The sequence below is a fragment of the Python bivittatus genome, unplaced genomic scaffold, assembly GCF_059951505.1.
Source record: "Python bivittatus isolate LINGU-HERP-01145 unplaced genomic scaffold, Pbiv_v1 ctg000040_np1212, whole genome shotgun sequence".
Lineage (NCBI taxonomy): Eukaryota > Metazoa > Chordata > Lepidosauria > Squamata > Pythonidae > Python > Python bivittatus.
Window position 1 is genome coordinate 601,205 of NW_028277032.1, and position 22,627 is coordinate 623,831.

General features: G+C 42.2%; 1 protein-coding gene across 1 annotated transcript in view; it reads left to right on the forward strand.

Annotated features, from left to right (window-relative positions):
* CSMD2 (CUB and Sushi multiple domains 2) overlaps positions 1 to 22,627 on the forward strand; it is a 611,879-nt gene that overhangs the window by 474,780 nt on the left and 114,472 nt on the right. The window contains exons 27-33 of the mRNA XM_088153370.1: positions 114 to 305; positions 1,822 to 1,960; positions 6,222 to 6,409; positions 13,817 to 14,011; positions 14,445 to 14,561; positions 19,542 to 19,655; positions 21,745 to 21,840. Coding sequence (XP_088009496.1) covers positions 114 to 305; positions 1,822 to 1,960; positions 6,222 to 6,409; positions 13,817 to 14,011; positions 14,445 to 14,561; positions 19,542 to 19,655; positions 21,745 to 21,840 — 1,041 coding nt within the window. The remainder of the gene's footprint in view (positions 1 to 113; positions 306 to 1,821; positions 1,961 to 6,221; positions 6,410 to 13,816; positions 14,012 to 14,444; positions 14,562 to 19,541; positions 19,656 to 21,744; positions 21,841 to 22,627) is intronic.

Sequence of the window (22,627 nt, forward strand, 5' to 3'; positions counted from 1 at the left end):
TCAACACCAATGTCATGTCACAGCTTCAGGGTTTATCTCCAGAATCCTTGAAAAATTAATTGAATAATTCTATTCCCTTGATTGATTCCCTTCCCCTGACGTTTGGTCCTTAGTGTCTACTGCTACCTCTTGCAATGACCCTGGAGTCCCACAGAACGGGAGCCGGAGCGGCGACAGCAAGGAAGCAGGAGATGCCATCATTTTCCAGTGTGATCCGGGTTACGCCTTGCAAGGGGATGCCAAGATCAGCTGCGTGCAGATCGAGAACAGGTTCTTCTGGCAGCCTGATCCACCCACCTGCATAGGTACAGCTGCTGCAGCAAGGAATTGCAGATGTGGGGACAGAAGAGGCCCATGGTTGCAAATCAGGGCTGATGAGACTAATTCAGGGGTTCAGGGGAATCCTCAGGGTTCAGACGTTGAGTTAGGTGGGCTGGAGCACTGACCCCACTGCAGGCCCAGCTGAGGGACTTTCTCCTCTCCCCTCTCCCGTGTTAAGAGCCTGAGTTAAGCTGAAGTATTTTCAGAGTGAAAGGCAAGATCTCTCAGCAACTTGTAGGGTGGGATTAAAAATAGCCCTCCGGTTGCCCCAATCAAGGAAATTGGAATTAAATGTATTCCTTTCTTAAACTAATTTAAAAGTGTGTTTTCTCTCCCACACCAGTGCTATTTTCCCCCCTTTAGTGGAAGACAGTCTTGGGCTTCTTTATTTTTAAGTGAGTAACTTAATAACAAGACACCTCCTCAGCAGACTCAGAAAAGGGGAATTGGGTGCAAGCAGTTCCGTCAGGATGGAAATTTACATTCCTCAGGCAAATGTCAAGGGCATGCTAATGTGGGCTCACTTGTAGGGAGCTGCTGGAACAATGAGGAAATGTTGATGAATAATTCCCACATAACAACAGCAACAGCTTCACTTCCCAAGAAATACATACTCTTTTTCTAGATGAGCTAACTTCTAGTTTTGAAGCCTCATTAGGGTTAGTTTGGACTTAGTTACATGGCTTAAGCCTAATAGAGGAAGTATTAGCTAAGGAGTAGGACTGGGAGAGAGAGCCAGTTTGGTGTAGGGGTTAAGGCACCCAACTAGAGACCGGGAGACCAGGAGTTCTAGTCCCACCTTAGGCATGAAGCCAGCTGGGTGACCTTGGGCCAGTCACTCTCTCTCAGCCCTGGGAAAAAGACAGCAATGGCAATCCACTTCCAAAATCTTGCCAAGAAAACTGTAGGGACTTGTCCAGGCAGTTGCCGGGAGTCAAAAACTGACTCAAAGGAACAGAGAGAGAGAGAGAGAATGAACCTATACCTGCTTTCAAAACTTGGGTATTTATTATGTAAAATACACAATATAATTAACTTCAGAATAGGCAAAAAAAAAAAAAAGGAGGGGTCATTCAGTGTCACCTTTACAAAAGGGGAAAATAGCCTCTAATTAAGTCCAAAGTTCTCAAACTCTGAGCAAGTTGCCGGAGAGTGGGGGTTGGGGAGGTTTTGCAGAAATTGGTCAAGTTTAAGTAACTCATGCAGGAGCAACTCTCAGAACTCCCTCCAGGTGTAGCTCCCAATTTTGCACACACAAGCCAGCCATGGGCTCTCTCAAGCAAAACAGGAGTGAGGGGAGGTTTTGGGGGGGGGGTAAACTTTGAAAGTGCTCCCACTTTGCTGCACAAGCCATGGTTCAATACAAGTGGGAACATGGTCTTAGACTACCTCATGTTTAATTTAATTTGTCCTAAATGCATGCATAGATTGTTTGAGATGTCCCTCAAAAGAGGGCCTCGAAGACCAGCTGTGGTTGTGCTCTCTCCTCTTCTCCTTTAGCTCCTTGTGGTGGGATCCTGGCAGGGCCTTCGGGGGTTATCTTGTCCCCCAATTACCCAGAGCCGTACCCTCCGGGAAAGGAGTGCGATTGGAAGCTGACTGTCTCCCCGGATTATGTCATCGCTCTGGTGTTTCACACGTAAGTGCCTCAGATGCCCTGGGTTGCAAGACATGGATGCAACTCACTGAAACTGAGATGAGAGCTTTTGATTCTGTCTGAAGAAACCACCTTTCTGTTCTGTTAATTTCTGTGAAGGTTTCTGCCCTTGGAAGAAAAGAGATGGATTCCCAGACTGTTAAAGATTCGAGAAACAATTATGTAAACAGCCAGCTGCAAACCTTCTCTATTATCCGGGAAAAGACCTGCCTTGATGCAGGATCATAGGAAGACCGTTAGAAAGAAAATCAAAATGCTTCTGCCCTAAAGTGCATGGAGATCTATAGGTCAAAGGCGGGGAGTAGTTCAGCTGCCAGAATTCTTGTAACTTCATCCCTTTCTTCTCAATAAATCTTGCTAAAGAAACTATGGTTTCTCTAGCAAATTCTCACTTTCATGTAAGAAATTGGGCAGAAGCCCATTCTTATACAAAGCTATTTTGGCTTCTCTCGAAATATTCATTTTTTGCAGCAGATCACATTTTCTAGTAGGATTTCCACATCTTAAAGTTCCCAACTTCAGTCAACCTAACAGCAAGGTATGCAATACAAATTCATCTACTTGCTATATTTTTATCACAGATGCATAACCAGTTTTCTGGTCAAGCGCAACCTGATTTAGATGCTCCTTCTTGCATCATAATGTAACATTTCCTGCAAATCATTCTGGATGTAAGCCTACAACATGGTATACATAAATTCACATCACCAACCCACACACTTCTGCTGCCACCACAAGAATTTGGTCTTATATATTTATCCATCAACACACTGAACAGCCAAGGGGACATTATTACTCCTTGCTCTGTGTTAGCGAGGCATTCATTTATTCTCACTCATGCTTTATTTTCATTATCTATAGCTCTACCACTTTCAGCAACCATCCTTCCATTCAATTTATATAACCATCCTTCCATACAATTTATAGCCATTTACAATCTATAGCTCTACCACTTTTGGCAAGCATACAATTTTTCTCATAATTCCAGCCAATTCACTTTTATCATAAATGTTCCCTACGTCAACAAACACGCAATATTTTTCTTATATTCATATAGTTCTCAATGCCCTGCTGAAGAGCAGAAACCCTGTCTGTACACCCTCTGCCTATGCCACTTCCCAGATTTTGCTCATTTCTACCTCTTGTACCCAATCAATCAGAATTTGACCAAGTACCTTCCTAGACATACTTAACAAACTAGTCCCTGTGTAGATTTTCCATTTATTCTTGTTACTGTGCCTTCCCCTTTGGATACAGGAAGAATAATGGCATTCTTCCAAGCATCAGGCACAGATTTATTTTTAATTTATTGATTGATTTGATGCCATCCAACTACAAATGACTCTGGGCAGCTTACAATACACCAAACGATATGAAAACAATATAACAAAAGCCAACAGACAACAACACTGGACTCAGACAAAGAAAAGAAAGAAGAGCAAGATGGTGAATCACGCAACCCCCAAAAGACCCCACCAATAGCTAACGTCCAGCAAAGGGGCACCAATCACCCTAATTCAAAGCCTTGGAGAACAGCCAAGTCTTTATGGCCCTTTGAGACATCAACAGGGTGGTTGCTATCCAGATCTCAGGGGAACCTCATTCCAGATAAAGTCTTCACACACACATTAAACAAAACATACATCACTTCTCGGCCTTTTGGCTAAGTTCAAGTGTAGTAACAAAACATACAACCACTCCACAAGCAACCCACATCCATATTTTAACATTTCTCCACTTACCCTGTCAATACCTTCACCCTTACTATTTTTCAACTTCCTTGCAACATTTATGACTTCCTTTCCTTCAGCACAGGCTTGGATACTAGCATTAATAGCAATAATTTAAATTCTACTCTTTAACATATCACTGTCATTCTCACATATAAACCTTCCAGCATTTCCTCATTTCGGTTTCAGCACAAATTATTTCATCACTTTTATTTTTTACCTTCATTCTGGAAGATCCTTGTTTGGCCTCTTCACCTACTTTGAAAACATTTTTTTTTAATTTCCATCAAAATCATTCTCCATTTTCTTGGTTTCTTTTTATGTTAGCTCTTCCTTGCTCTGTTTGATTACATTCTTTGCAATTATATATGCAACTGTGTTTTTCTCTACGTACACATTATGCAATATATTTCCCTCATCATTTTTTGCAGCAGTCATTCTTATATGCTTTTTCCCCTCATCCACAACCTCTTTCACTTTCATCAGTCTACCAAGTGCCATTTTTCATACTCCATAAACTTCTGTAGCCCTCAGTAGCATCATTCAATTCCTTCTGTTCCAACCACCTTCAACATAATCTTTCCTTACCGCTTTGGGTAAGTGCCTTCAAGTCACTCTTGACTCCTGGCAACTGCTTGGACAAGTCCCTGCAGTTTTCTTGGCAAGATTTTGGGAAGAGGTTTGCCATTGCCACCTTCTCCCCAGGGCTGAGAGGGAGGGAATAGCCCAAGGCCACCCCGCTGGCTTTGTACCTAGACAGGACAAGAATTCATGGTCTCCTGGTTTCTAGCCTGGGGCCTTTAATTGCTACACCACACTGGCTCTTTCCTTCTGTCTAGTTTCCATTCATTCTTTTTCAAGAGTAATCTGTCTTTTAATAATTTATCATACAAGGTTCATTCTTTCTCTTCCTGCAGTCACGTCGCTTTGCTTTGCTTCTATGTCCATTTTTTCTACTTTTGACGCTTCTAAGGGTCTGTCCCACATATAGAACTTTTCATTAACCTTGAGTCCTTCACTGATTCCCTCAATTTTTCATCATAAACAATCAAGGCAACCATGCTTGTAAATTTATCCCTTTGCCATTCCATGCATACAAATAAATAGACTTGTGCATAAACCAGGTATCCCAAATCAACAGTCCTGTCTCTAAACAGTCACCAATTGCCATTCACATCTACTCTTGGTTCTCCATGCGGGACCAATCACTGTTTCTCTTTATTCACATCTTATGTCCATCCATCCATCCATCCATCCATCCATCCATCCATCCATTTATGTCCCTTAGCAGAATAACTTTCCCCCCAATCATATTCATTTAGAATATTGAGCACCTTTTTCCCAAACGCATCCCTGTCTCTTTAATTCTCACAATACAGTGGCCTGCCTGAGATCTCCTCCATCTAACATCTGGAGGATCAAACACTTGAAAGTCACAGGGTTTATGAATGACAGAGGTGGATAGAGGTTTGTCCTCCATACAAGGAGCTAAAGACTGAAAATGGTCATTCTTTTTTTCAAGTTTTCCCTTTTTAATCCTTCTGCTGGATTTAGTTCTTATCAGCCCTTCCAGGCAGACCAGGCCTAAAAACTGGTGCCACAAGAAATACTAGAACTTTATTTTATTGATATGGGCTATAATAACTAAATCATGAAACCCTTGACAGAGTTTTCCCTTTCCTCCCTTTTATACCAAAGAAAGTCAGGGTGGGACAGCCATAAATTTATTTCTCATGGTGTCTTGTTCTTCTGGGCTAAGCACACATTTTGCTAACAGTCTCTGTATACCTTCTCCATGACCATCTTCATGCTCCTCTACACCTCCTGTAAAAATTACTTCAAGTATAAATCTTTATAGAAGGGCAATGAAGTAGTAAAGAAGCTGTCTGGCCCAGCCCAAGTCCAGTTGAGTTCAGTTCCTTTATTTGCTTACACCTTATAGACAGAATCTTGCCAGACTAAACCTGTATTACTCTAACCTAGTGGATATGCCCTGGGAGATTCTAGGGAGTGGCCATCCTGAACCTCTTTTGCTTCCCACGCTCCCCTTGAGGACTGGATTGTCTCTTACCTCCTTTCCCTTTCTGGAATGCACCCCCTCCTTCCTGATAGCCTTGTTCTCTGCTGCAACCCACCGCAGGAGCAGTTGTCAATCTCCCGTCAGTAACAGAAAGCTAGATTCTCACATGAGTCATGTTAGCCAAATTTATTATAAGGAAAACGAGGCTAGATTACAGAATCTTAGAAACTGGATACGTGTGTACTTTAGCCCCCTTTTATCAGCAGCTACCTTAAGGTGGGTCTTCTTTGCTGCCTTTGATATTCTTTCTAAATGTTTCTCAATAGAACAGAGCTGGCTAAGTCATTGATGAGATATGAATGGTACATCCATCTGTTCTTGTCCTGCAATGTTTTGCAAATGTCCATTCCCAGGCTCTGAGAGTTCCATTATATCACTGGTCTTAGTAGTAAGATACTTGATACACTTAGTTTTCTTTTCTCTTCCCTCTCAGGTTCAATTTGGAACCAGGATATGATTTCTTGCACATCTACGATGGGCCCAACTCACTTAGTCCCCTGATTGGGAGTTTCTATGATACCCAAGTACCAGAGAGGATTGAAAGCAGCAGCAGCAACCTCTTCCTGGCCTTCCGCAGTGATGCTTCTGTCAGTAATACAGGATTTGTAATCCATTACACAGGTATGTCACACCTTCCAGTAGATGTCCATGCCATCCGTGATGAAGTGAGGGGTCCCCCTTTCCCTAGCCAAAGGCCTGAGTGAAGAGCCAGGTCTTCATGGCTCTTCTAAATAACAGCAGAGCAGGGGCCATCTGGATCTTGGGGAGAATCTTCTTCAGAGGGGAGGCACTGGGTACGGTCTTACTGGGGCCAGCCCTATCACCCGGCAACTGTAAATGCTTTATAGTCATCGCACATTGTACAGCTATTCGGCTCCAGTTCCATTTGCACCAACCTGCACTAAAGCCGTTGCAAAAGTTACGATACTTAGTTTTTGCAGTGATAGGCTAATACTTTGGGGAGATCCATGTGTATAAAACACCCATGGAAAAATGCATGAGGTGAATATGAGGTGATATAAATGGGACATTATTTGCAGCAGAAACATTTCTAAGTTAGCCCTACGTTCATGACAGAGGACTTTTTGATTCAGACGCAGCTCTTTCGCTGGCATCAGATGGGATGGGGTGGTTCTGCCTTGAGCAGAAATCCAAGGGGAGATGTGGTCATAGCATGTCTCAGGGAGGGAGTCTATGCCCTTCGGTCCTACTGACTCTCATATTCTTGCTGGGAAGAGGAGTCATGTGGATATGTGCAGGGTAGGCTGCAAATCTTTTCCCAGCTGGATGCAAGAAAATACTATTGATCCTTATAAAAGTAAAGAGAGATCTTCTCCTCCAATTCAGGTGGGTGATGAAGATCCAGCCATTTTCCCCAACTGAATGTAATGGAATGATATCTATTTATGTATCAAATTAATATAGCCACCCATCTCATATAGGTGACTCTGGGTGGCGTACACAATTTAAATAAAACAATTAAAATTTTTGATCTTTCAATTGTGAATTTTTCACGGCCAACTGGATTGAATTGAAGATAATAATTGGGGGAAGGGAATCTTAACAATCTTCTTAAAACTCTTTTCTCTCAAAAACCTTTATTTTCCTGAGAAGGAACCCTCAAATGTGCTCCTCATTTGGGAAATAATTCTAAATGGAGCAGTTTCCTAGGGAAAAGCAGGATGTGTGATTTCTTGTGGGCAGAGGGTGCTGCTTTTATTTTCAAAAATAAAGTTTGGCATGTTGGAACCACGGAGGCATGGTCCAAATGTTCAGCTTGTTTTGGGAAGGAAGTATGGATTTAAAGGTTAGAATGATGCCTTAAGACTCACAGTCACAACACCATTTTACCCTCAATGTCTCACAAGTGACAGATTTCCCCCAGTTTCAGGATATTCTGTGAAGATTGATGCACTTTTTCCCCCCTTAGCTATTGCTCATCCCCAGAAAGAGAAATGAATTGTTGGCCCTGTCCTCTCTGAGGAGAGGAGGAATTTGGGGAGATGTAAAGGAGGGTGTTCTTTGAGATTGCTTTAGAAAACCCCAAAGGGCCCTGTCTGAGGGCTGTAAAAAGGGATGCAGGCACCAACAGGCTGCCATTTGGGTACCCTTGAGGTAATAAATGTATGTTGAACAAATACCTGTAAGTCAAGAGCCAGGTTGCTCTAAGCTGTAATGGGGGATCAATCGAATTATGGTTTATGTGATGTGCAAACCAAGATTATGAGTAGCAATGGGCCAGAGGACATATATCCAAGGTTTATCCTCTTGGTGTTCTCCAGATGTGCTGGTGTAGTTCTCTCCAGCAATTGACCAGGATGTTTGGAAGGAGCAGATCCCACATGCCTGGAGGGCTCCAAGGCTGCTGTAGTGGATGACTAGGATTTCCAGCATCATTTTGAGATTGTGGTAGGAAGAAAGAAAGTACAGTGGGAAAAGACCCTCAAGAAAACACCAAAGTCAGTGGAGTTCGATAGCCCCTCCTCTTTCTCTTTCCGTACTTTGTTGTGGAATGTGGGGTGTTATTTTATTCCTTTCTAAGCAAGTGTCAAGCCAGAGATCAAGCGCACAGCTGAGATGCCTGACAGCGGGGTGGGAGGCATCATGTCAAGTCAAAGATGTAGCTGCTACTTAGATGAAAGACAACTTGGTTCTTCAAAATAACAAGAATAAGTGTAGAGTGGTCACAGGGCAGAGGGTTCTTTAGCAAAAGCAGTCTTCATAATAAGCTTTAGAAATCAACACTACAGAAAGAAGAATCATTCCTGCCCCTACTTCTCTGGCTTATCAGTGACTCATAGGTGTTGATATGGGAAGGGTGGTGGTTATGGCCTAGTGTCATCCAGGCAATCTCTCAGGGTCACAAGCTTTACTGCCTTCCAGAGCACTTCACAGTCTCATAGGCTGTCCCTGACATGATAGAAAGGAAGAGGGTGCTACTGCTTCTTACATGTTCATCCCACTTCAGGACTGTAAGGTTGGACAATCTAAGCCACATGGCTTAGACTGTGACATAGCTGCTCACCACACGGGGATTTCCATTCCAAGAAATTATCTAGGGTCACAATGATGTTCACTCTATGACAAACCCTTTTTGTATGGTATACCTCTTCCCAGAGCCATGTATGGAAGTCACGTGACATAACTCTAGATAAGTCGCCAACTCATCCTGAGATTCTGGATGAGTATATGGAAATAATCCTTCATACGGTTGGGTTCAAACATCACAAAAAACTTTTTAAAGGGAATTAGAGAAATTCCTGGAGCCTAAAACTGCTATGGGCTATTATGGCATTTATTGTCTCTGAAAGACTATAGCTAGGAGGCCATCTCTGTGCTTGAAGGCTTCCTAGATGATTTGGTTTGCCAATAGGCTGGTTGCTAGTCTGATTGTAAGGAGCCAGGGATATTACCTTGGAAAAGGAATCCAGAGGTCCTTAGGAAAGCATTCGGTGTAGAAGAAATGTGTTATGTCCAGAGAGACAGGAGAGTTAGCACCACAGGGACAGAGGCGTTGTTCAACAGGGCAATTACAAACACAAGGAGTATGAATTCAATTGATTCTTCTCCACAATGGTACATTCTTAGTATCTCTGCAAACCTGTACAGTTCGGTTTGCTGAACATGACTTTTTTTTTCCAAGTACACACTAAAATTTGTATGTAATTTGCTGCACATTTCTCCAAAGAGGTACATGTTTGTTTGCATTCTGCCTGGTGTACATAGTTTTTGCCAACATGTTTTTTATAATGTAATGCACTTTCTAAATCATGCATGCAAATACAAACGGTGCTTTTGATTTGTAGGGTTGCAATCCAGCACAAGGCTGCAGATGACAAAATTGCGAACAAGACCTTGGGGGGTTAGATTCCAGAGCCCATTGCCACCCTCTTCTTACCACCAGTATCTGACCTTACTCTCTTAGTGGTGATCCATGAAAGCTACCTGTATCTGTTACTCCTCCTCACTTTTTCATAGTGGATTTTGTGAGTTGTAAGACTCCATTTAGCTCCCTTGCAGTAGCCTGCCATAGTCTTCTTCACAATGTCTTACTTGGAGTGAGCTACCATACTGGAAACAGTTTGCTCATGTTGATTTCTCTGCCACGCACAGCTCTTTCACAATCTTGGTGGAGGTCCTCTCAATCACACTGCTTGATGCTAGTGCTCACCATGGACCACTCATGACAATCCGAGTAAGCCATGAGCAGCTACAAGTAGCAGAATCAAGAGGATCCTCAACTGAGAATGTGAAACAGCCAAGTGCCACAGAGAAGCCATCCTGAGCTGCGTGGCACGTGCAGAGTGACCTCCTCCCACTCTAGCTGACAAGTTGTTCCAAGAAGAAGGCAGCTGGCCACTCTGAGGAAGCCACAGAGAGAACTGTGGTTGGGCTGACCCAGTGAGATCCATCACAACTAAGCGAGGAGAAAGAGGAGGAAATTCAGGTACACTCTACAAATACTAAGCCCTAACCCTTAACATTGTGCTTCACATGTTCAGTCAAAGCTCCTCCACTATTTTGGGCATACCGAAAGTAATAAAACACAAAGCCAAAACTGCAGATATACAAAATCCTTTTTGTGTATCCCAAGGTCTGGCTTATCAGTTGCAGATAGACAAAAGCACAAGTAACCAGGCCCCTTGAATATGCACTGTAGTTTTTCTCCAATGTACCTTTCTAATCTGACGAACAAAATTCAGGGAAACACATATTTCAATGTTCTAAATTTCAGGGCCTGAACTGGTTCAAATCTCCAAGGTTTATGAAGGATCCACTCTGAAATACTGAAAATCTGCTGCCAGTCAAACTAGATAAACATGACCCAGATGACAGATCTTGGTTCTTTGTGAGTTTTAATAGAGAATTGCTACCCTGATCTGGTTCTTTGGTCCACACAAGCAGCAGCAAGTGATGTGCAAGGACTGCTGCCAATGTAGCATCTGTGGATTAGACCAATCTAGCTTGGACCCTGAGTTCAAAGTATTTAGTAGTTCCAAAAGATTAAGAACGGTGTTGTACAAACGTTGATTGTGGAAGACAGTTTCGGCCTCTTCAGGTGGGCAGAGTGTTAGCTCTGGGGCCACCTGACTCACACAGCATTGTTATTCCTGCTGTCAGCCTGCATAAATGGAAGACAATATCTTCATCTGTTGGTGAATTTTTTTCTGGGAGATTTAGAACTTTGGAAGGCAAACTTTTAAACAATCTGGGGAACAACCAGAGATCAAACAAGGGTCCTTTACAGAGATGAAGAAAACCACGAATGACAAAGAAAATGGACTGTGATGACCACTTCAGATGTGAAAACCATACTCTTTTACAGATCTGAAGGGAGATTGTGTATTTTTGGAAGACTCAATGCAGAAATACTTCAGACTCATCTCCCATCTGTCCATCGCCTAGCAAACAGAGCTTTGCTAATGGTGCAAAAGCAATTTGCAAAGAAGTCAGGACTGATGACCTACTTAATAAGGAATTGCTAACAGGACACATTTGAGCCATTGAAGGAAGGGAGAAGGGTGTTCTCTTCCTCCTCCTCCTCACCATGGCAATCTAATTCCTCAGCATACCTTCTGATTGTTCCAGGACCATGCTGTTCACAATTAAAATAAAATATAATAAAAAAAAAATCCTGGTCTTTTAATGAGCAATTTTCAAATGACACAAACTCTGGATTAATCAAAGCCTCTAATTATATTTTATACATGAAGAAAGAAAGAAAAAGAAAGAAAGAAAGAAAGAAAGAAAGAAAGAAAGAAAGAAAGAAAGAAAGAAAGAAAGAAAGAAAGAAAGAAAGATTGCACACAGGGGAAACCAAGAAAAAAAAAGTGTGGCTAATTTCTTTGTTTCAATCTTGACTGATTTTTAATATCTATCTATCTATCCTCTTGTCTGTCTATTGAAACTGGCCATGTTCATCTGCTCAGACGTAAACCTCATTGAGTTAAAAGGGGCTTGTTCCTTGGTGATAGAACTGCCTGTAATCACCTTTCAATTATCTTGGCTGTGTTGCTCATCAAGTGAAGAGATTCGCTCTAGAACGGACCATTGCTCAGTTGGAGAGATGCTTGAGGAATTTAATTTTTATAAATTCTAATACAATCAGCATCTTCTCGATTAATGTGGAATGGGAATTTAGCTCTCCCCCAGCTTTTGCACTTCCTGCATTTTCCAAGGTAGCTTTCTTAAAGCTGTAGCGCATCAGTTCTATTCATGGCAGATCTGCTCTATTGGCTGGGATATGCTGCAGAGCCAAGAAGTTCAGGATCCCCCACTGACACTGGAATTCAAATTTCTTTTCTTTTTCCACCCCCCTGCACTGTAATACATAAGTTTGTTGTCTGTATCCATAGATAGCTCTTGGAAGAAAAATGTTCTGGACATCTGTGGCTGCTCTTCCTGCTTAAAGCTGGGATGAAGAACCTCCAGGATTCCTCCAAACTGGATTCAGTCCCCTGATGTGATGGACTGGAATGGGGGGAATAGGGGTTAAGAATGTGCTCTCGCCTCCAGAGGAACGCGGTAGAGATAAGCGCAGGAAACTGGCACCTCTCTAAGACATTCCTTGATATGGAACTAGCTGAGTCTGGGAACTGGTGTTCATTCTGAGAAGATTCTTGTTAATGGGCTGTAGCTAATAAACCTTGCTGATTGAACCTCCATGGTCTCCTGGAGTTCCTTGGGCTAGGCCTGGTGCCAGTTTCCTGCGCTTATCTCTACCATGTTCCTCTGGAGGCGAGAGCACATTCTTAACCCCCCTATTCCCCCCATTCCAGTCCATCACACCTGATACTTTTTGCTTCTTGATTTCTGTTTGTCCGATCCTACTCTTTCTTTTCCTACAGTTACCGATGTTTCTGTTGTTGTTTTGGATTATCTCTATCCTGGGTATAATTATGCATTGTCTCAGCCTGATTATAATTAGAGTCAATGCAGAAAGTAATTGGCCTGTTCAGAAGAGCAGATTGTTTCCTTGCTGTTTTTCATAAACAGGGATTCTTAACAAAACTTGCCATTTATGTTTGGGTTCTGGTCTTCATTTTAAATAATGGATCACTTTCTGCCACGTGGGATTCCCCATGTTTCTCTCAGACTTGAATCCAGGGGTGTCTGAGGGAGGAGGAACAAAAAATGTCAATATGGCAGTTGCAAGTGTGTGATTGAAGTCCCACCCCCCTTTTTTTTTACAAGCATCACAATGCACTTAAAAAAGGGCGGGACTTTGATCACCCCACCCTTGTGTGCATTGCGAAGCCCATCAAAAGGGGATGGAGCATCCATCACATGGTTGTGGCCACCAGCTTGAGGTTTTTGACTCCCTGCTTGAATTCTGCCAGGTGTCCTGGATCTCAAACAAATGACTGAATGTCTTCAGGCTTTTAGGCCTTTTTTTCAGACACAGGCGCAGGAAGCAGAAATGTAGGATCCTACATTTCAGCTGGCAAGTATTATGAAGCTTCTTGACTGAGAGACAAGTGGCCAGACATAATTTAAGACAAGCAACCTCTGCTTTCCCCTGAGATGAAGTGTAGGGACTTGCAACATCCATTCTTGTGACAGGCAGATAGTAATTGGCCTCTGAGCCGGCCAAGTCTGGAATGAATAAGAAGGAGATATCCCACTAACCCTGGATTCAGCAGTTGACTCTGACTGCTCCATTTCAGGCTGCAGAGACTGATTTCAGGGACTGTAAATCTGACTGTTCGTGGATTTGAGTATAGGTAGCCATGACATCAAATTTCACCCCTTCATTCCTGGATTAACAGCCCTTTCCAAGAAATGATTGATTGTGCGCTGATGAAGAATTTGGTAGTTGGCTTCTCCTGGATCCTTATCATATCCTTGACATTATTTGGCTTCCTATATACACCTATTGTATTCTAAAATTGTTGCATATGGCTTTTTTAGATAATCAGCTAGTGTTCTTTGTTTCACAAAATTCTTCTGGAGTTGGGTACTTAGCATAACAAAGCAAGGCTGGAAGTAGCAGGAAACAATTGACCTTTAGATTGTGTCTTTTTCCAGAAAACCCAAGAGAATCCTGCTTTGACCCAGGCCTGATTAAGAATGGGACCCGAGCTGGTAGTGAACTGAAACTGGGCTCCACTATCACATACTACTGTGACAGTGGTTATGTGATTGAAGGGGTGTCCACTGTGACGTGCATCATGGGAGGAGATGGGAAACCTGTGTGGAACAAACCAAGACCCATGTGTACAGGTAAGTTGGAGGTCTTCTGGATTCAAGTTGAACATCACTCTTCTACTGGCACAGTTGAAACTGAAATTTTGTAGAGTGGTTGGAACAACTTTCTTTTAATCTTTTATTTCTTTCCTTTTCCATTTCGAAAATGTCTGGTTTTCCATTTCTTGTCCCATAGGCCAACAACCTCATTATCCAGGGCATTGCTTGAAGTTCTCCACTGTTTGAAATCAAATTCTGTTGAAAAATCATTCATTAGGGTATTATTGCTCCCAGTGTATAGTGTAGCATATGTTACGGAATATGTATCAGGCACAAGTTCTGCTTAAGATGCATTCTGCAGCATGCCTTTGTCCATTGAATTAATACAGCATACTGGCCCAGGAATCTGGGAGAGAAAAAGGAGCCAGCATTGGAAGCTAACCCCATATTTCCTTTCTCCTTGTTTTAGCACCATGTGGAGGTCAGTACACTGGATCAGATGGTGTCGTCCTGTCTCCCAACTATCCTCAGAACTACACCAGTGGACAAGTGTGCCTGTATTTCATCGTTGTGCCCAAAGATTATGGTATATCCCTGTTGTTCATGACTTCTGATCATTTGCGGGTTGTAGTGTTGATACATTCTGTCCAAAGAGGTGATCAGAGGCAATATGAGGCAGGAATTCTTAGTGGTGCCCAACCAAATGGTAGAAATCATAGCTGAGTGTATAGAACCTTTTGAGATTCTCCACCAAATTTGCCGGCAGAAAAATTATGTGGGTGACTTCTCTGAATTTATCCTGCAGAAGGAAAAATTCTAAAACAATTTCTCAAGGGTAGGACTTTTCCTTAGAGCCAGATGGGTGTAGTGGTTAAGGCATCTGTCTAGAAACCAGGAAACCATGAGTTCCTCTCCTGCCTTAGGCACAAAGCCTGCTGGGTGACCTTGGGCCAGTCCCTCTCTCTCAGCCCTAGGAAGCAGGCAATGGCAAACCACTTCTGAAAGACCTTGCCAAGAAAACTGCAGGAACTTGCTCATGTAGTCACCAGGAGTCAAGTTGACTTGAAGGCAATGAGATCCAGTTTGGTGTGGTGATGATGGTGCTGGACCAGAAGCCAGGAGACTGTGAGTTCTAGTCATGCCTTAGACCCAAAGCTTGCTGGGTGATCCTGGGCCAGGCATGCTGGCAAACCACTTCTGAAAAACACCAGGAATCAAGACTGACTTGAAGGTACCAAAAAAAAAAAAAAGTATTTTCTTTAGCAATGGTAATATCACCACTAGTGAAAAAGAATACCAATCCAGGGGAATTCCTTCTTGAAGTCTTCCCTTGAAACTGACTAGAAACATAGGAAACCAGAGAGGTTGCTGATTCCTGGAGAAATAATTGAATCACAAAAGGTCAGATATTCTCATAATCTGTCTCCCTCTCTCACATACATACATACACATACATTTATAGGCCACCTTCTCATTAATTACTCCACCTATGAGAATTTCTCTGAAATTCTCTTCTCCTTTGGGGAAAAAAACAAATCTGAAGCAAATTTTCATTCAGCAAATTGAATGAGAACTAGGGAAAAGTGCAGAAAAAATTATCTCCCCGGCAGAAATAGATATATAACGAGAAACAGTCTCAATGGTTAGGATCTGTTTTCTCCATCGGTGGGATTGTATTCTGCTGACTGAAGGAATTAATAGGTTTAGAGCTGTTAAGAGCCATTGATGCTCCAAAGGATTAAGGTTATACAAACTTAATAGAACATGAGAGACTAAGCCAAAATGGAATGTGTTTTCCATTTGCACAATGGTGTCATGGTCTATGTGATACCATTGCAGTAGCTTCTGGCTACCTTTGAAACCACACTAATGCTCTTTAGTTCTAGGCATGCCTTCATTCAAATGTCTTTAAAATGAAACCAGAGCAGGGTGAAGCTCCTGTGCTGTAGATTGGTCAAGATACAAAATGTCCAAGCTTGTTTTAATGCTTCATGATATATTGGGCTAAAAGATTAGGGATTTGAAGAGAAGACAACTCCAGCTTTCAGGCAGGCTTAATGCCTCTTGATTTTACTCAAAGAGGTCTTATCCTTTTTGCTACCTATTATTGGCCGCGCTCACTCAGAACTCACTGAATTGGCTGTAGAGCTATCAAAAGACTTTGGGGGCAATTGGGACTGCCCAACCAGCCTCAGGAGAAGGTTGGGAGTATTCTAGCATGGCAATGATTTGGCAAGGTTTGCTAACGTTTCCAAGACTTTCACCACTGAGGTTTTCTGAAGAGAAATCAAGGAGCTTGTGACTCTTTAAATGGATATTTACAAGCTGTAGATCACTCAACCATGCAGGTGAAAAGCAACCGATGACAATAATAAGAATCTCAGCCTTGGGGTTTCAAGGCAGAAAGTGGTGCTTGCTATGTTTTGAAATACACACACAGACTCCCAAAGCCTTTGAAAGCAGCTCTCTCTTTTTTTAAATGGTCTAATGATCTGTCCGATATTTCATTGCTCCTTTGTTTTTACAAGGAAAAAATCTGCTTGCAACCCAACTGAATTTAAAATGGAAGTAATATTCTGAGAGAGAGAAAAGGGGGAAAAATAAATGTAGGCGTTTGCTTCTAGGCACAATCCAAGCAACTGTTGTTTCTGCACAGCCTCTGTTCATTCTCTATGGAGCATCTGATCTCAAGTTTTAGAGGATTTTTTATCTTGTTTTTTAGCAATAGCTGGTGTCTCGGTGCTTGACAGCCTTTTTGTTCTCCTGTCTGTAAGGTATTTTTCCTTTTGTATATTGCTAGGTTTAATAAGAAACGCCCTTTTAGCTTCCAGCCTGGCTTCTATTTCAAGCAATAGCCCACGGATTCCTCTGAGAAGTTCACTGTGGGAGACAGCCTAGCGGAGTTCACACAACACCCTTCTCCTGGGTGCCTAGCCCAAATTTCTGGATTCACTCAGGTGAATCAGAACCAAACGGGCTAAGTTTATGCAACATTTTAAGCTACACCCAAAAAACCTTACAAGGTTAAAACTAAGGTTAGCATGTCATGTGGACGCAGCGGTTACATCTTTCATTAGCCTGGTGAAACATGTTGCACATACTCAGAAAGTAATTTCCTTCCTCTGCTGTTGTCTCCTAGGAACTGGCATGCAGTGATAGAGTCATTCTAAACCAGAATCAGAAGTTCCCATGACTTCAACTAACACAAATGCATTTGTGCATGCATTTGCCTAAACTCCTTTTAAAGCCGCTTAGACTGGTCACCATCCCCATATCTTGTGTGTGTGTGTGGGGGGGGGGAATGCTTAGATCAACCTTCCGCATCCCTGGGCTCTCTAGATATGTGGAGAGAATTCCCAACACGTCCCAACATACAACTGGAGGATACCAGATTGGGAACCCTATTCTAGATTAATGACTTGCTTGGAATGAAGTCCTTCCTTAGATCTTTCCTTCTTCCTTTCCTTGCCAGTCATTCCACTGAATGACAAATAGTTCTCTTACTATGAGAAAGAGGATTCCCCCCCCCCCCCCATAGGCTGTGAGTTATGTATATGCCATTAAGGAATTTTACAACTTCAAGGAGCTTTAGTGCTTTGGCATAGAATTGCATAGAAATCAGTACCACAAGTACTTTTGATACATGGCTGTATGTTTCCTTTCCTATGCCCTGACATTGTTTATGGCCGGTTCAATATGTTACTAGCTGATGGTCCATTAGCTTCAGTAACGGTGGAAAAGTAGTATTGTAGAACCAGCAGGGGTCATTTAAGTCACTGAACCCAGCGTCCTGGTCAGTGGAGGAATTCAAATTAAAGTACCCCCCAGAGATGAAAGTCTAGCTTTGAACACATTTTTGCACATCCCGTGAATAGAGCTCACCACTCCCTGGATCATTTCTCCCACTGCCAAAATTCTTTAATTTCTTAAAAAATTAGGAATAATTTTTTCCCTAGCATTCTGCAAGAATGATCTTAGATATGACACATTTGATACCCTTAAAAAAAAAAAAAAAAACTGCATTATTATTTCAGTCTCCTTGAGTTTCTTTTTTTAGAACTAAAGTGAAATCTAAGTTTTAAAAATTAAGAGATAAGATATGTTTTAAAAACCTGCAAAGGGTCATAGGCTCAATCTTTCACAGATTGCAATTTTTCTCCTTCTATTCCCAGGTATGAAATTTATTACAATGCCACAATTAAAATCTGGCAGGCCTATCACAGACCAGAAAAAAATGCTGTCAGTGCCAACCCTTGGCTCACTGATTGCCATTTGGCCATTCTCAGTAATGAGCAATCAGTGACTCTTTTTTTTAATTATTATTTTTCCCATATTATTTATGTCTTGCTTGTTACTTGTTAGGAAAATCCCAAAGCAGGGATATAGCTCATTTTAAAAAGAGTTGCAATTAAAAATAAATAATTCAGTTTAAAATGGCCCCCCGCTCCAAAATTGCCTAGAACCATAAAGTCCTGTGATTCAAGATCAAGCACTCTGTGACTCAGGGCCAAATCCAACTCAAAGCTGACCTTCACATCTGTATATGTCTAATATTTCCTGCATTCATTTTTTCCCTCCTTGATTATTGCTGAAGATACCAACAGGACAAGCAAAAGTAGACTTTCAGAGATCCAACAACAGCAGATAGTATCCCAAACTGGTCCATTGGCCACAACACATTGAACTTACCTATGTTTCCAACGGCTCTTCTTTTTTAGAAGGATGAAACCTCCAAGGCTTCAAAACAGCTGCTGTAGTAGAATGGCTAAGACAGTCTGTTATAAACCTACTTGTTTCGGTATACCACCACCCCTTATCTGGTTGCAGATGTTCAGAGGTTCTGCAAAACCCTGGGGACACTCTTCTAGAACAGTACACTGAATGCAAGCCAGTTTCCTCTTCTTCCCCCCACCACTCCATCCCTCCTCATACAATTTCCATTGTTCTTTTCCTGATAATGTTCTGTGGGGCCCAAAGTTATCAAGCCTATTTGTCCATGTTGAAATGGCATTTGGGAGAGGGATTAAGTCCATGTATGCCTGCTAACTTCAGCACTTAATCAAATACACACATACCGAATGAAGAATATCATGCAGAATGAAAGTATTTCACACAGAAGGCCAAGGCATGTTCTCATCCAAGAAAGGAGGACATACAATAATCATTTTAATTCCCGGAAGACAAATGTTGATTGAATGCTAGGAAAAAGTTCTGAACAGTAAGAGCAATTTGACAGCTGAACCAATGACCCAGAGAGCTGGTGAGTTGCCCTTCACTACATCTATCATGCGGAGGCTGGACAGCCATCTGTCAGGGATGCTTCAAAGGGGATTCCAGCACTGGTCCGGGCATTGGACTTAATGCATTAATAGCCCCTTCCATGAATCTATGGTTGCCTTGGGGCTCATCCAAGCATCTTTATGCATCTCTCAGCTACGTTTTAGCTTCAGCTTTGCCAGCACAAGGGCACCAACTTTGTTCTTACAGAAAGTGATGATAAATGTCTGTACCTTTTCCTATTTTTAAATGCTCCCTCCCTCTCTCTTTCTTCCTTTCCCACTGATAGTGGTATTTGGCCAGTTTGCCTTCTTCCAGACAGCTCTCCATGATATCATTGAAGTCCATGATGGTCCAAATCAACATTCTCGCCTGCTCAGTTCTCTCTCTGGTTCTCATACAGGTAAGGAGAGGTTCTGCCTCTTTCTCTCAGTCTATGCATTGGCTTTGTTCAGTCTATGCATTCCCTTCCATCCATTCCTGCTTTGAGGTGAGTTCTGTGATGGCTATTTGAAGATAGCATGTTCTTTGCGGTTACCTAAAAAGTTTAGCTGTACTCCATGGCAACTTCTAGATCAACATGCAAGGGAAAGGTGTCAGGGCTAGCCCAAGGAACTCCAAGAGACCATGTAAATTCAGCCCAGCAATGTTTATTAGCTACAACCTCTAGCAAGAATCTTCCCAGACTGAAACCCCACTCCCAAGCCAGCCACCCACAACACCGTGAATTCCTCAGGGAGGTGCCAGTCTCATCCTCTTATCTCTTCCTCGCGCCTCAGGAGATGAAAGAAAATGTTTTTCTCCCTGAGTCTGGCCTTCATAACTCCATTCCATCACAAAAGGAGAATTATTCCACCATTGTTCACGTAATTTTCTGGGGAGATATTATCTATACAGAAATGAAACTGAGTAGAGGCAGATCTAATTTACACTTCGACAACTATAATTCGTACCCGATCACCACTTTGTGGAGCTACTATAATATGCTGTACATGGGGCTGCCGATGGATACATCCTGGAAGCTACAGCTGATCCAGAATGCAGTGAGATTGGTTTGCAGGTCAACTTGCAGGGTAGAATAACACTTTGTAGAAGGTTCTGCACTAGCTGTCAGGAGGATTCCAGCTCCAATTCAAGTGCTGGTTGTCAGCTGTACGTCCCTATCTAGCATAGCACCAAGTTACCCCAGGCATGGCTTTCCAAGATTGATTGTGCCTTTCATGAAAAAGGACCTGCTCAAGTCCTTCCTCTACAGCTGGGTAGAGAGACATGGAGGAGAAGACAGGTCTTTTCAGAACTCTTTAACCTGGAGGTTCATTTGACTTCCTCCCTCCTAATATTCCATGAGATGCTTAGAACAACTGTTTTCCCATGCTTTCAAAAATGCCCCAAGACCCTCCAAAGGGGAAGCTCCCTAAGTGGGTAAAAAGGTCCAGGAGCAGGTCTAATGGATGTACTTCAAACGAGGGAGCAAGTGCAGTTCATTTCCAGTGTCTCTGTAATTAAGATAGATAGATAGATAGATAGATAGATAGATAGATAGATAGATAGATAGATAGATAGATAGATGGATGGATGGATGGATGGATGGATGGATGGATGGATGGATGGATGGATGGATGGATGGATGGATAGATGGATAGATGGATAGATGGATAGATGGATAGATGGATAGATGGATAGATGGATAGGCAATGCATAATAGAACATCAATAGAGACATGGAAACATACCAACAGCCCGTAGAGCTGCTAACATGTAGAATTCCGAGAGAACTAATTGTACAGGCCATCAAGGCTCTGCCCCAGTTTCGGTTCATCAGTTTCTCATCTCTATTGTTCTTTCTTAATCACTTAAGCAGATCATCCGTCTCAGGAGATCCACACTGCCCACTATCCAGGCAGGAGTTTCCCATTCAGAAAAACAATTGCAGCTGAGAGGTAGACCAGCCTGATCTTGGCTTCATTTAGGCAGACTTCCAAAGCTGACTGGGAAGGGCCACTGTAATAATGTCTATATGATTCCAACAATCATTTCATCAGAGGCAATGAAACAGGTGGCTGTGGGAAAGGATAATCCATCTGTCGAATGCCTTCCCCAAAGTCTCACCTGGTCCCCATTTTATGGTCCTTTTGGCAGCAGGTATAGAAATTTCTATTCTCCCAGGCATTGTAAGAAATGTTTTAGTGAGTTGAGGTCATTTGCTTTTATTTTAATGTATTTCCTACTTTCACTTCAGGTTTATGTCCTGCTTTTAAACTTGTTATTTGTTTTCCTTTTTTTTTAAAGTGCTATATCTAATCATTTTACTATATTCTATTTTCTCATAAATCATCATTTTTACTTTACTGTAGTTTAATTTACATAATTTACAGGTGGGCTGTTCATAAAATGGAGATGGTAATGTGGTCTCAAAGTCTAATAAATAACTAGGTCAAAGTTTCTTACTTCATTGCATTTTGCTGAAAGGTTTTTTTCTTCTTCCTTTCCTAGGTGAATCATTGCCTCTGGCTACCACCAACCAAATACTGATCAAATTCAGTGCCAAAGGGCAGACCACAGCCAAAGGTTTCCATTTTGTCTACCAAGGTATGTGGAGAGTCTGGAAATAACTCTGCTAGACTGTGACAGTCTAATAAAAATAGAGCATAGACACTCCAGAAATAATGGGAAAGATTGCGGCCTGAAGTTTTCTGAATGGAGAATATGCCATACTGTAAGTTATAGTGACTTTAAATGTAAACGTAGAGTTCCTCTGGGTCCAGACATAAAATCTTATTGCATCAGTTTTTCCTCATGTTCCTCACCTTCTCCTGATGTGCCTCAAAGCATTAATTATCCATTAGACTGGATAATAGCATCCGCAGTTGATGAACACCAGAGGAGACTTGAGCCCAGAAAATGCCACTGATACAGGGCTGGGGGAGAAAGGGTCAATAAAGTCCAGATGGTGGTCACAATTGTGTGATCAAATACCCACCTCTTTTTTATGTGTGTGCAAGGCTTTGATTACCTAGTCACGACCACCATCTGGATTTTTTTTTTTTTTGCACACACACACCTAGGTAAATGTCCCTGACTGGGATTTTTCACAGCCTTTTGCTTCTTTTGTATATCAGAGAAGGGAATCAAGAAGCATGGAGAACTTCAGTCAGTCAATCATCCCACAACTGAACATATTCGTTGACCACAGAGTGCTGAATAATTGGGTTTGTACAACACAGTAGGGAAAGTCAAGCCTCCCTTGAATTGACCTCAGCTCCTGCCGACCACGCAGACAGACCTCCATGTAAATGTTCTTGAGAACAATACAGAAGGGGCCTGCTATTGCCTTCTTCTGGTATGTTCTTCCAACTTCCCAGTCTGGACTCCTAGA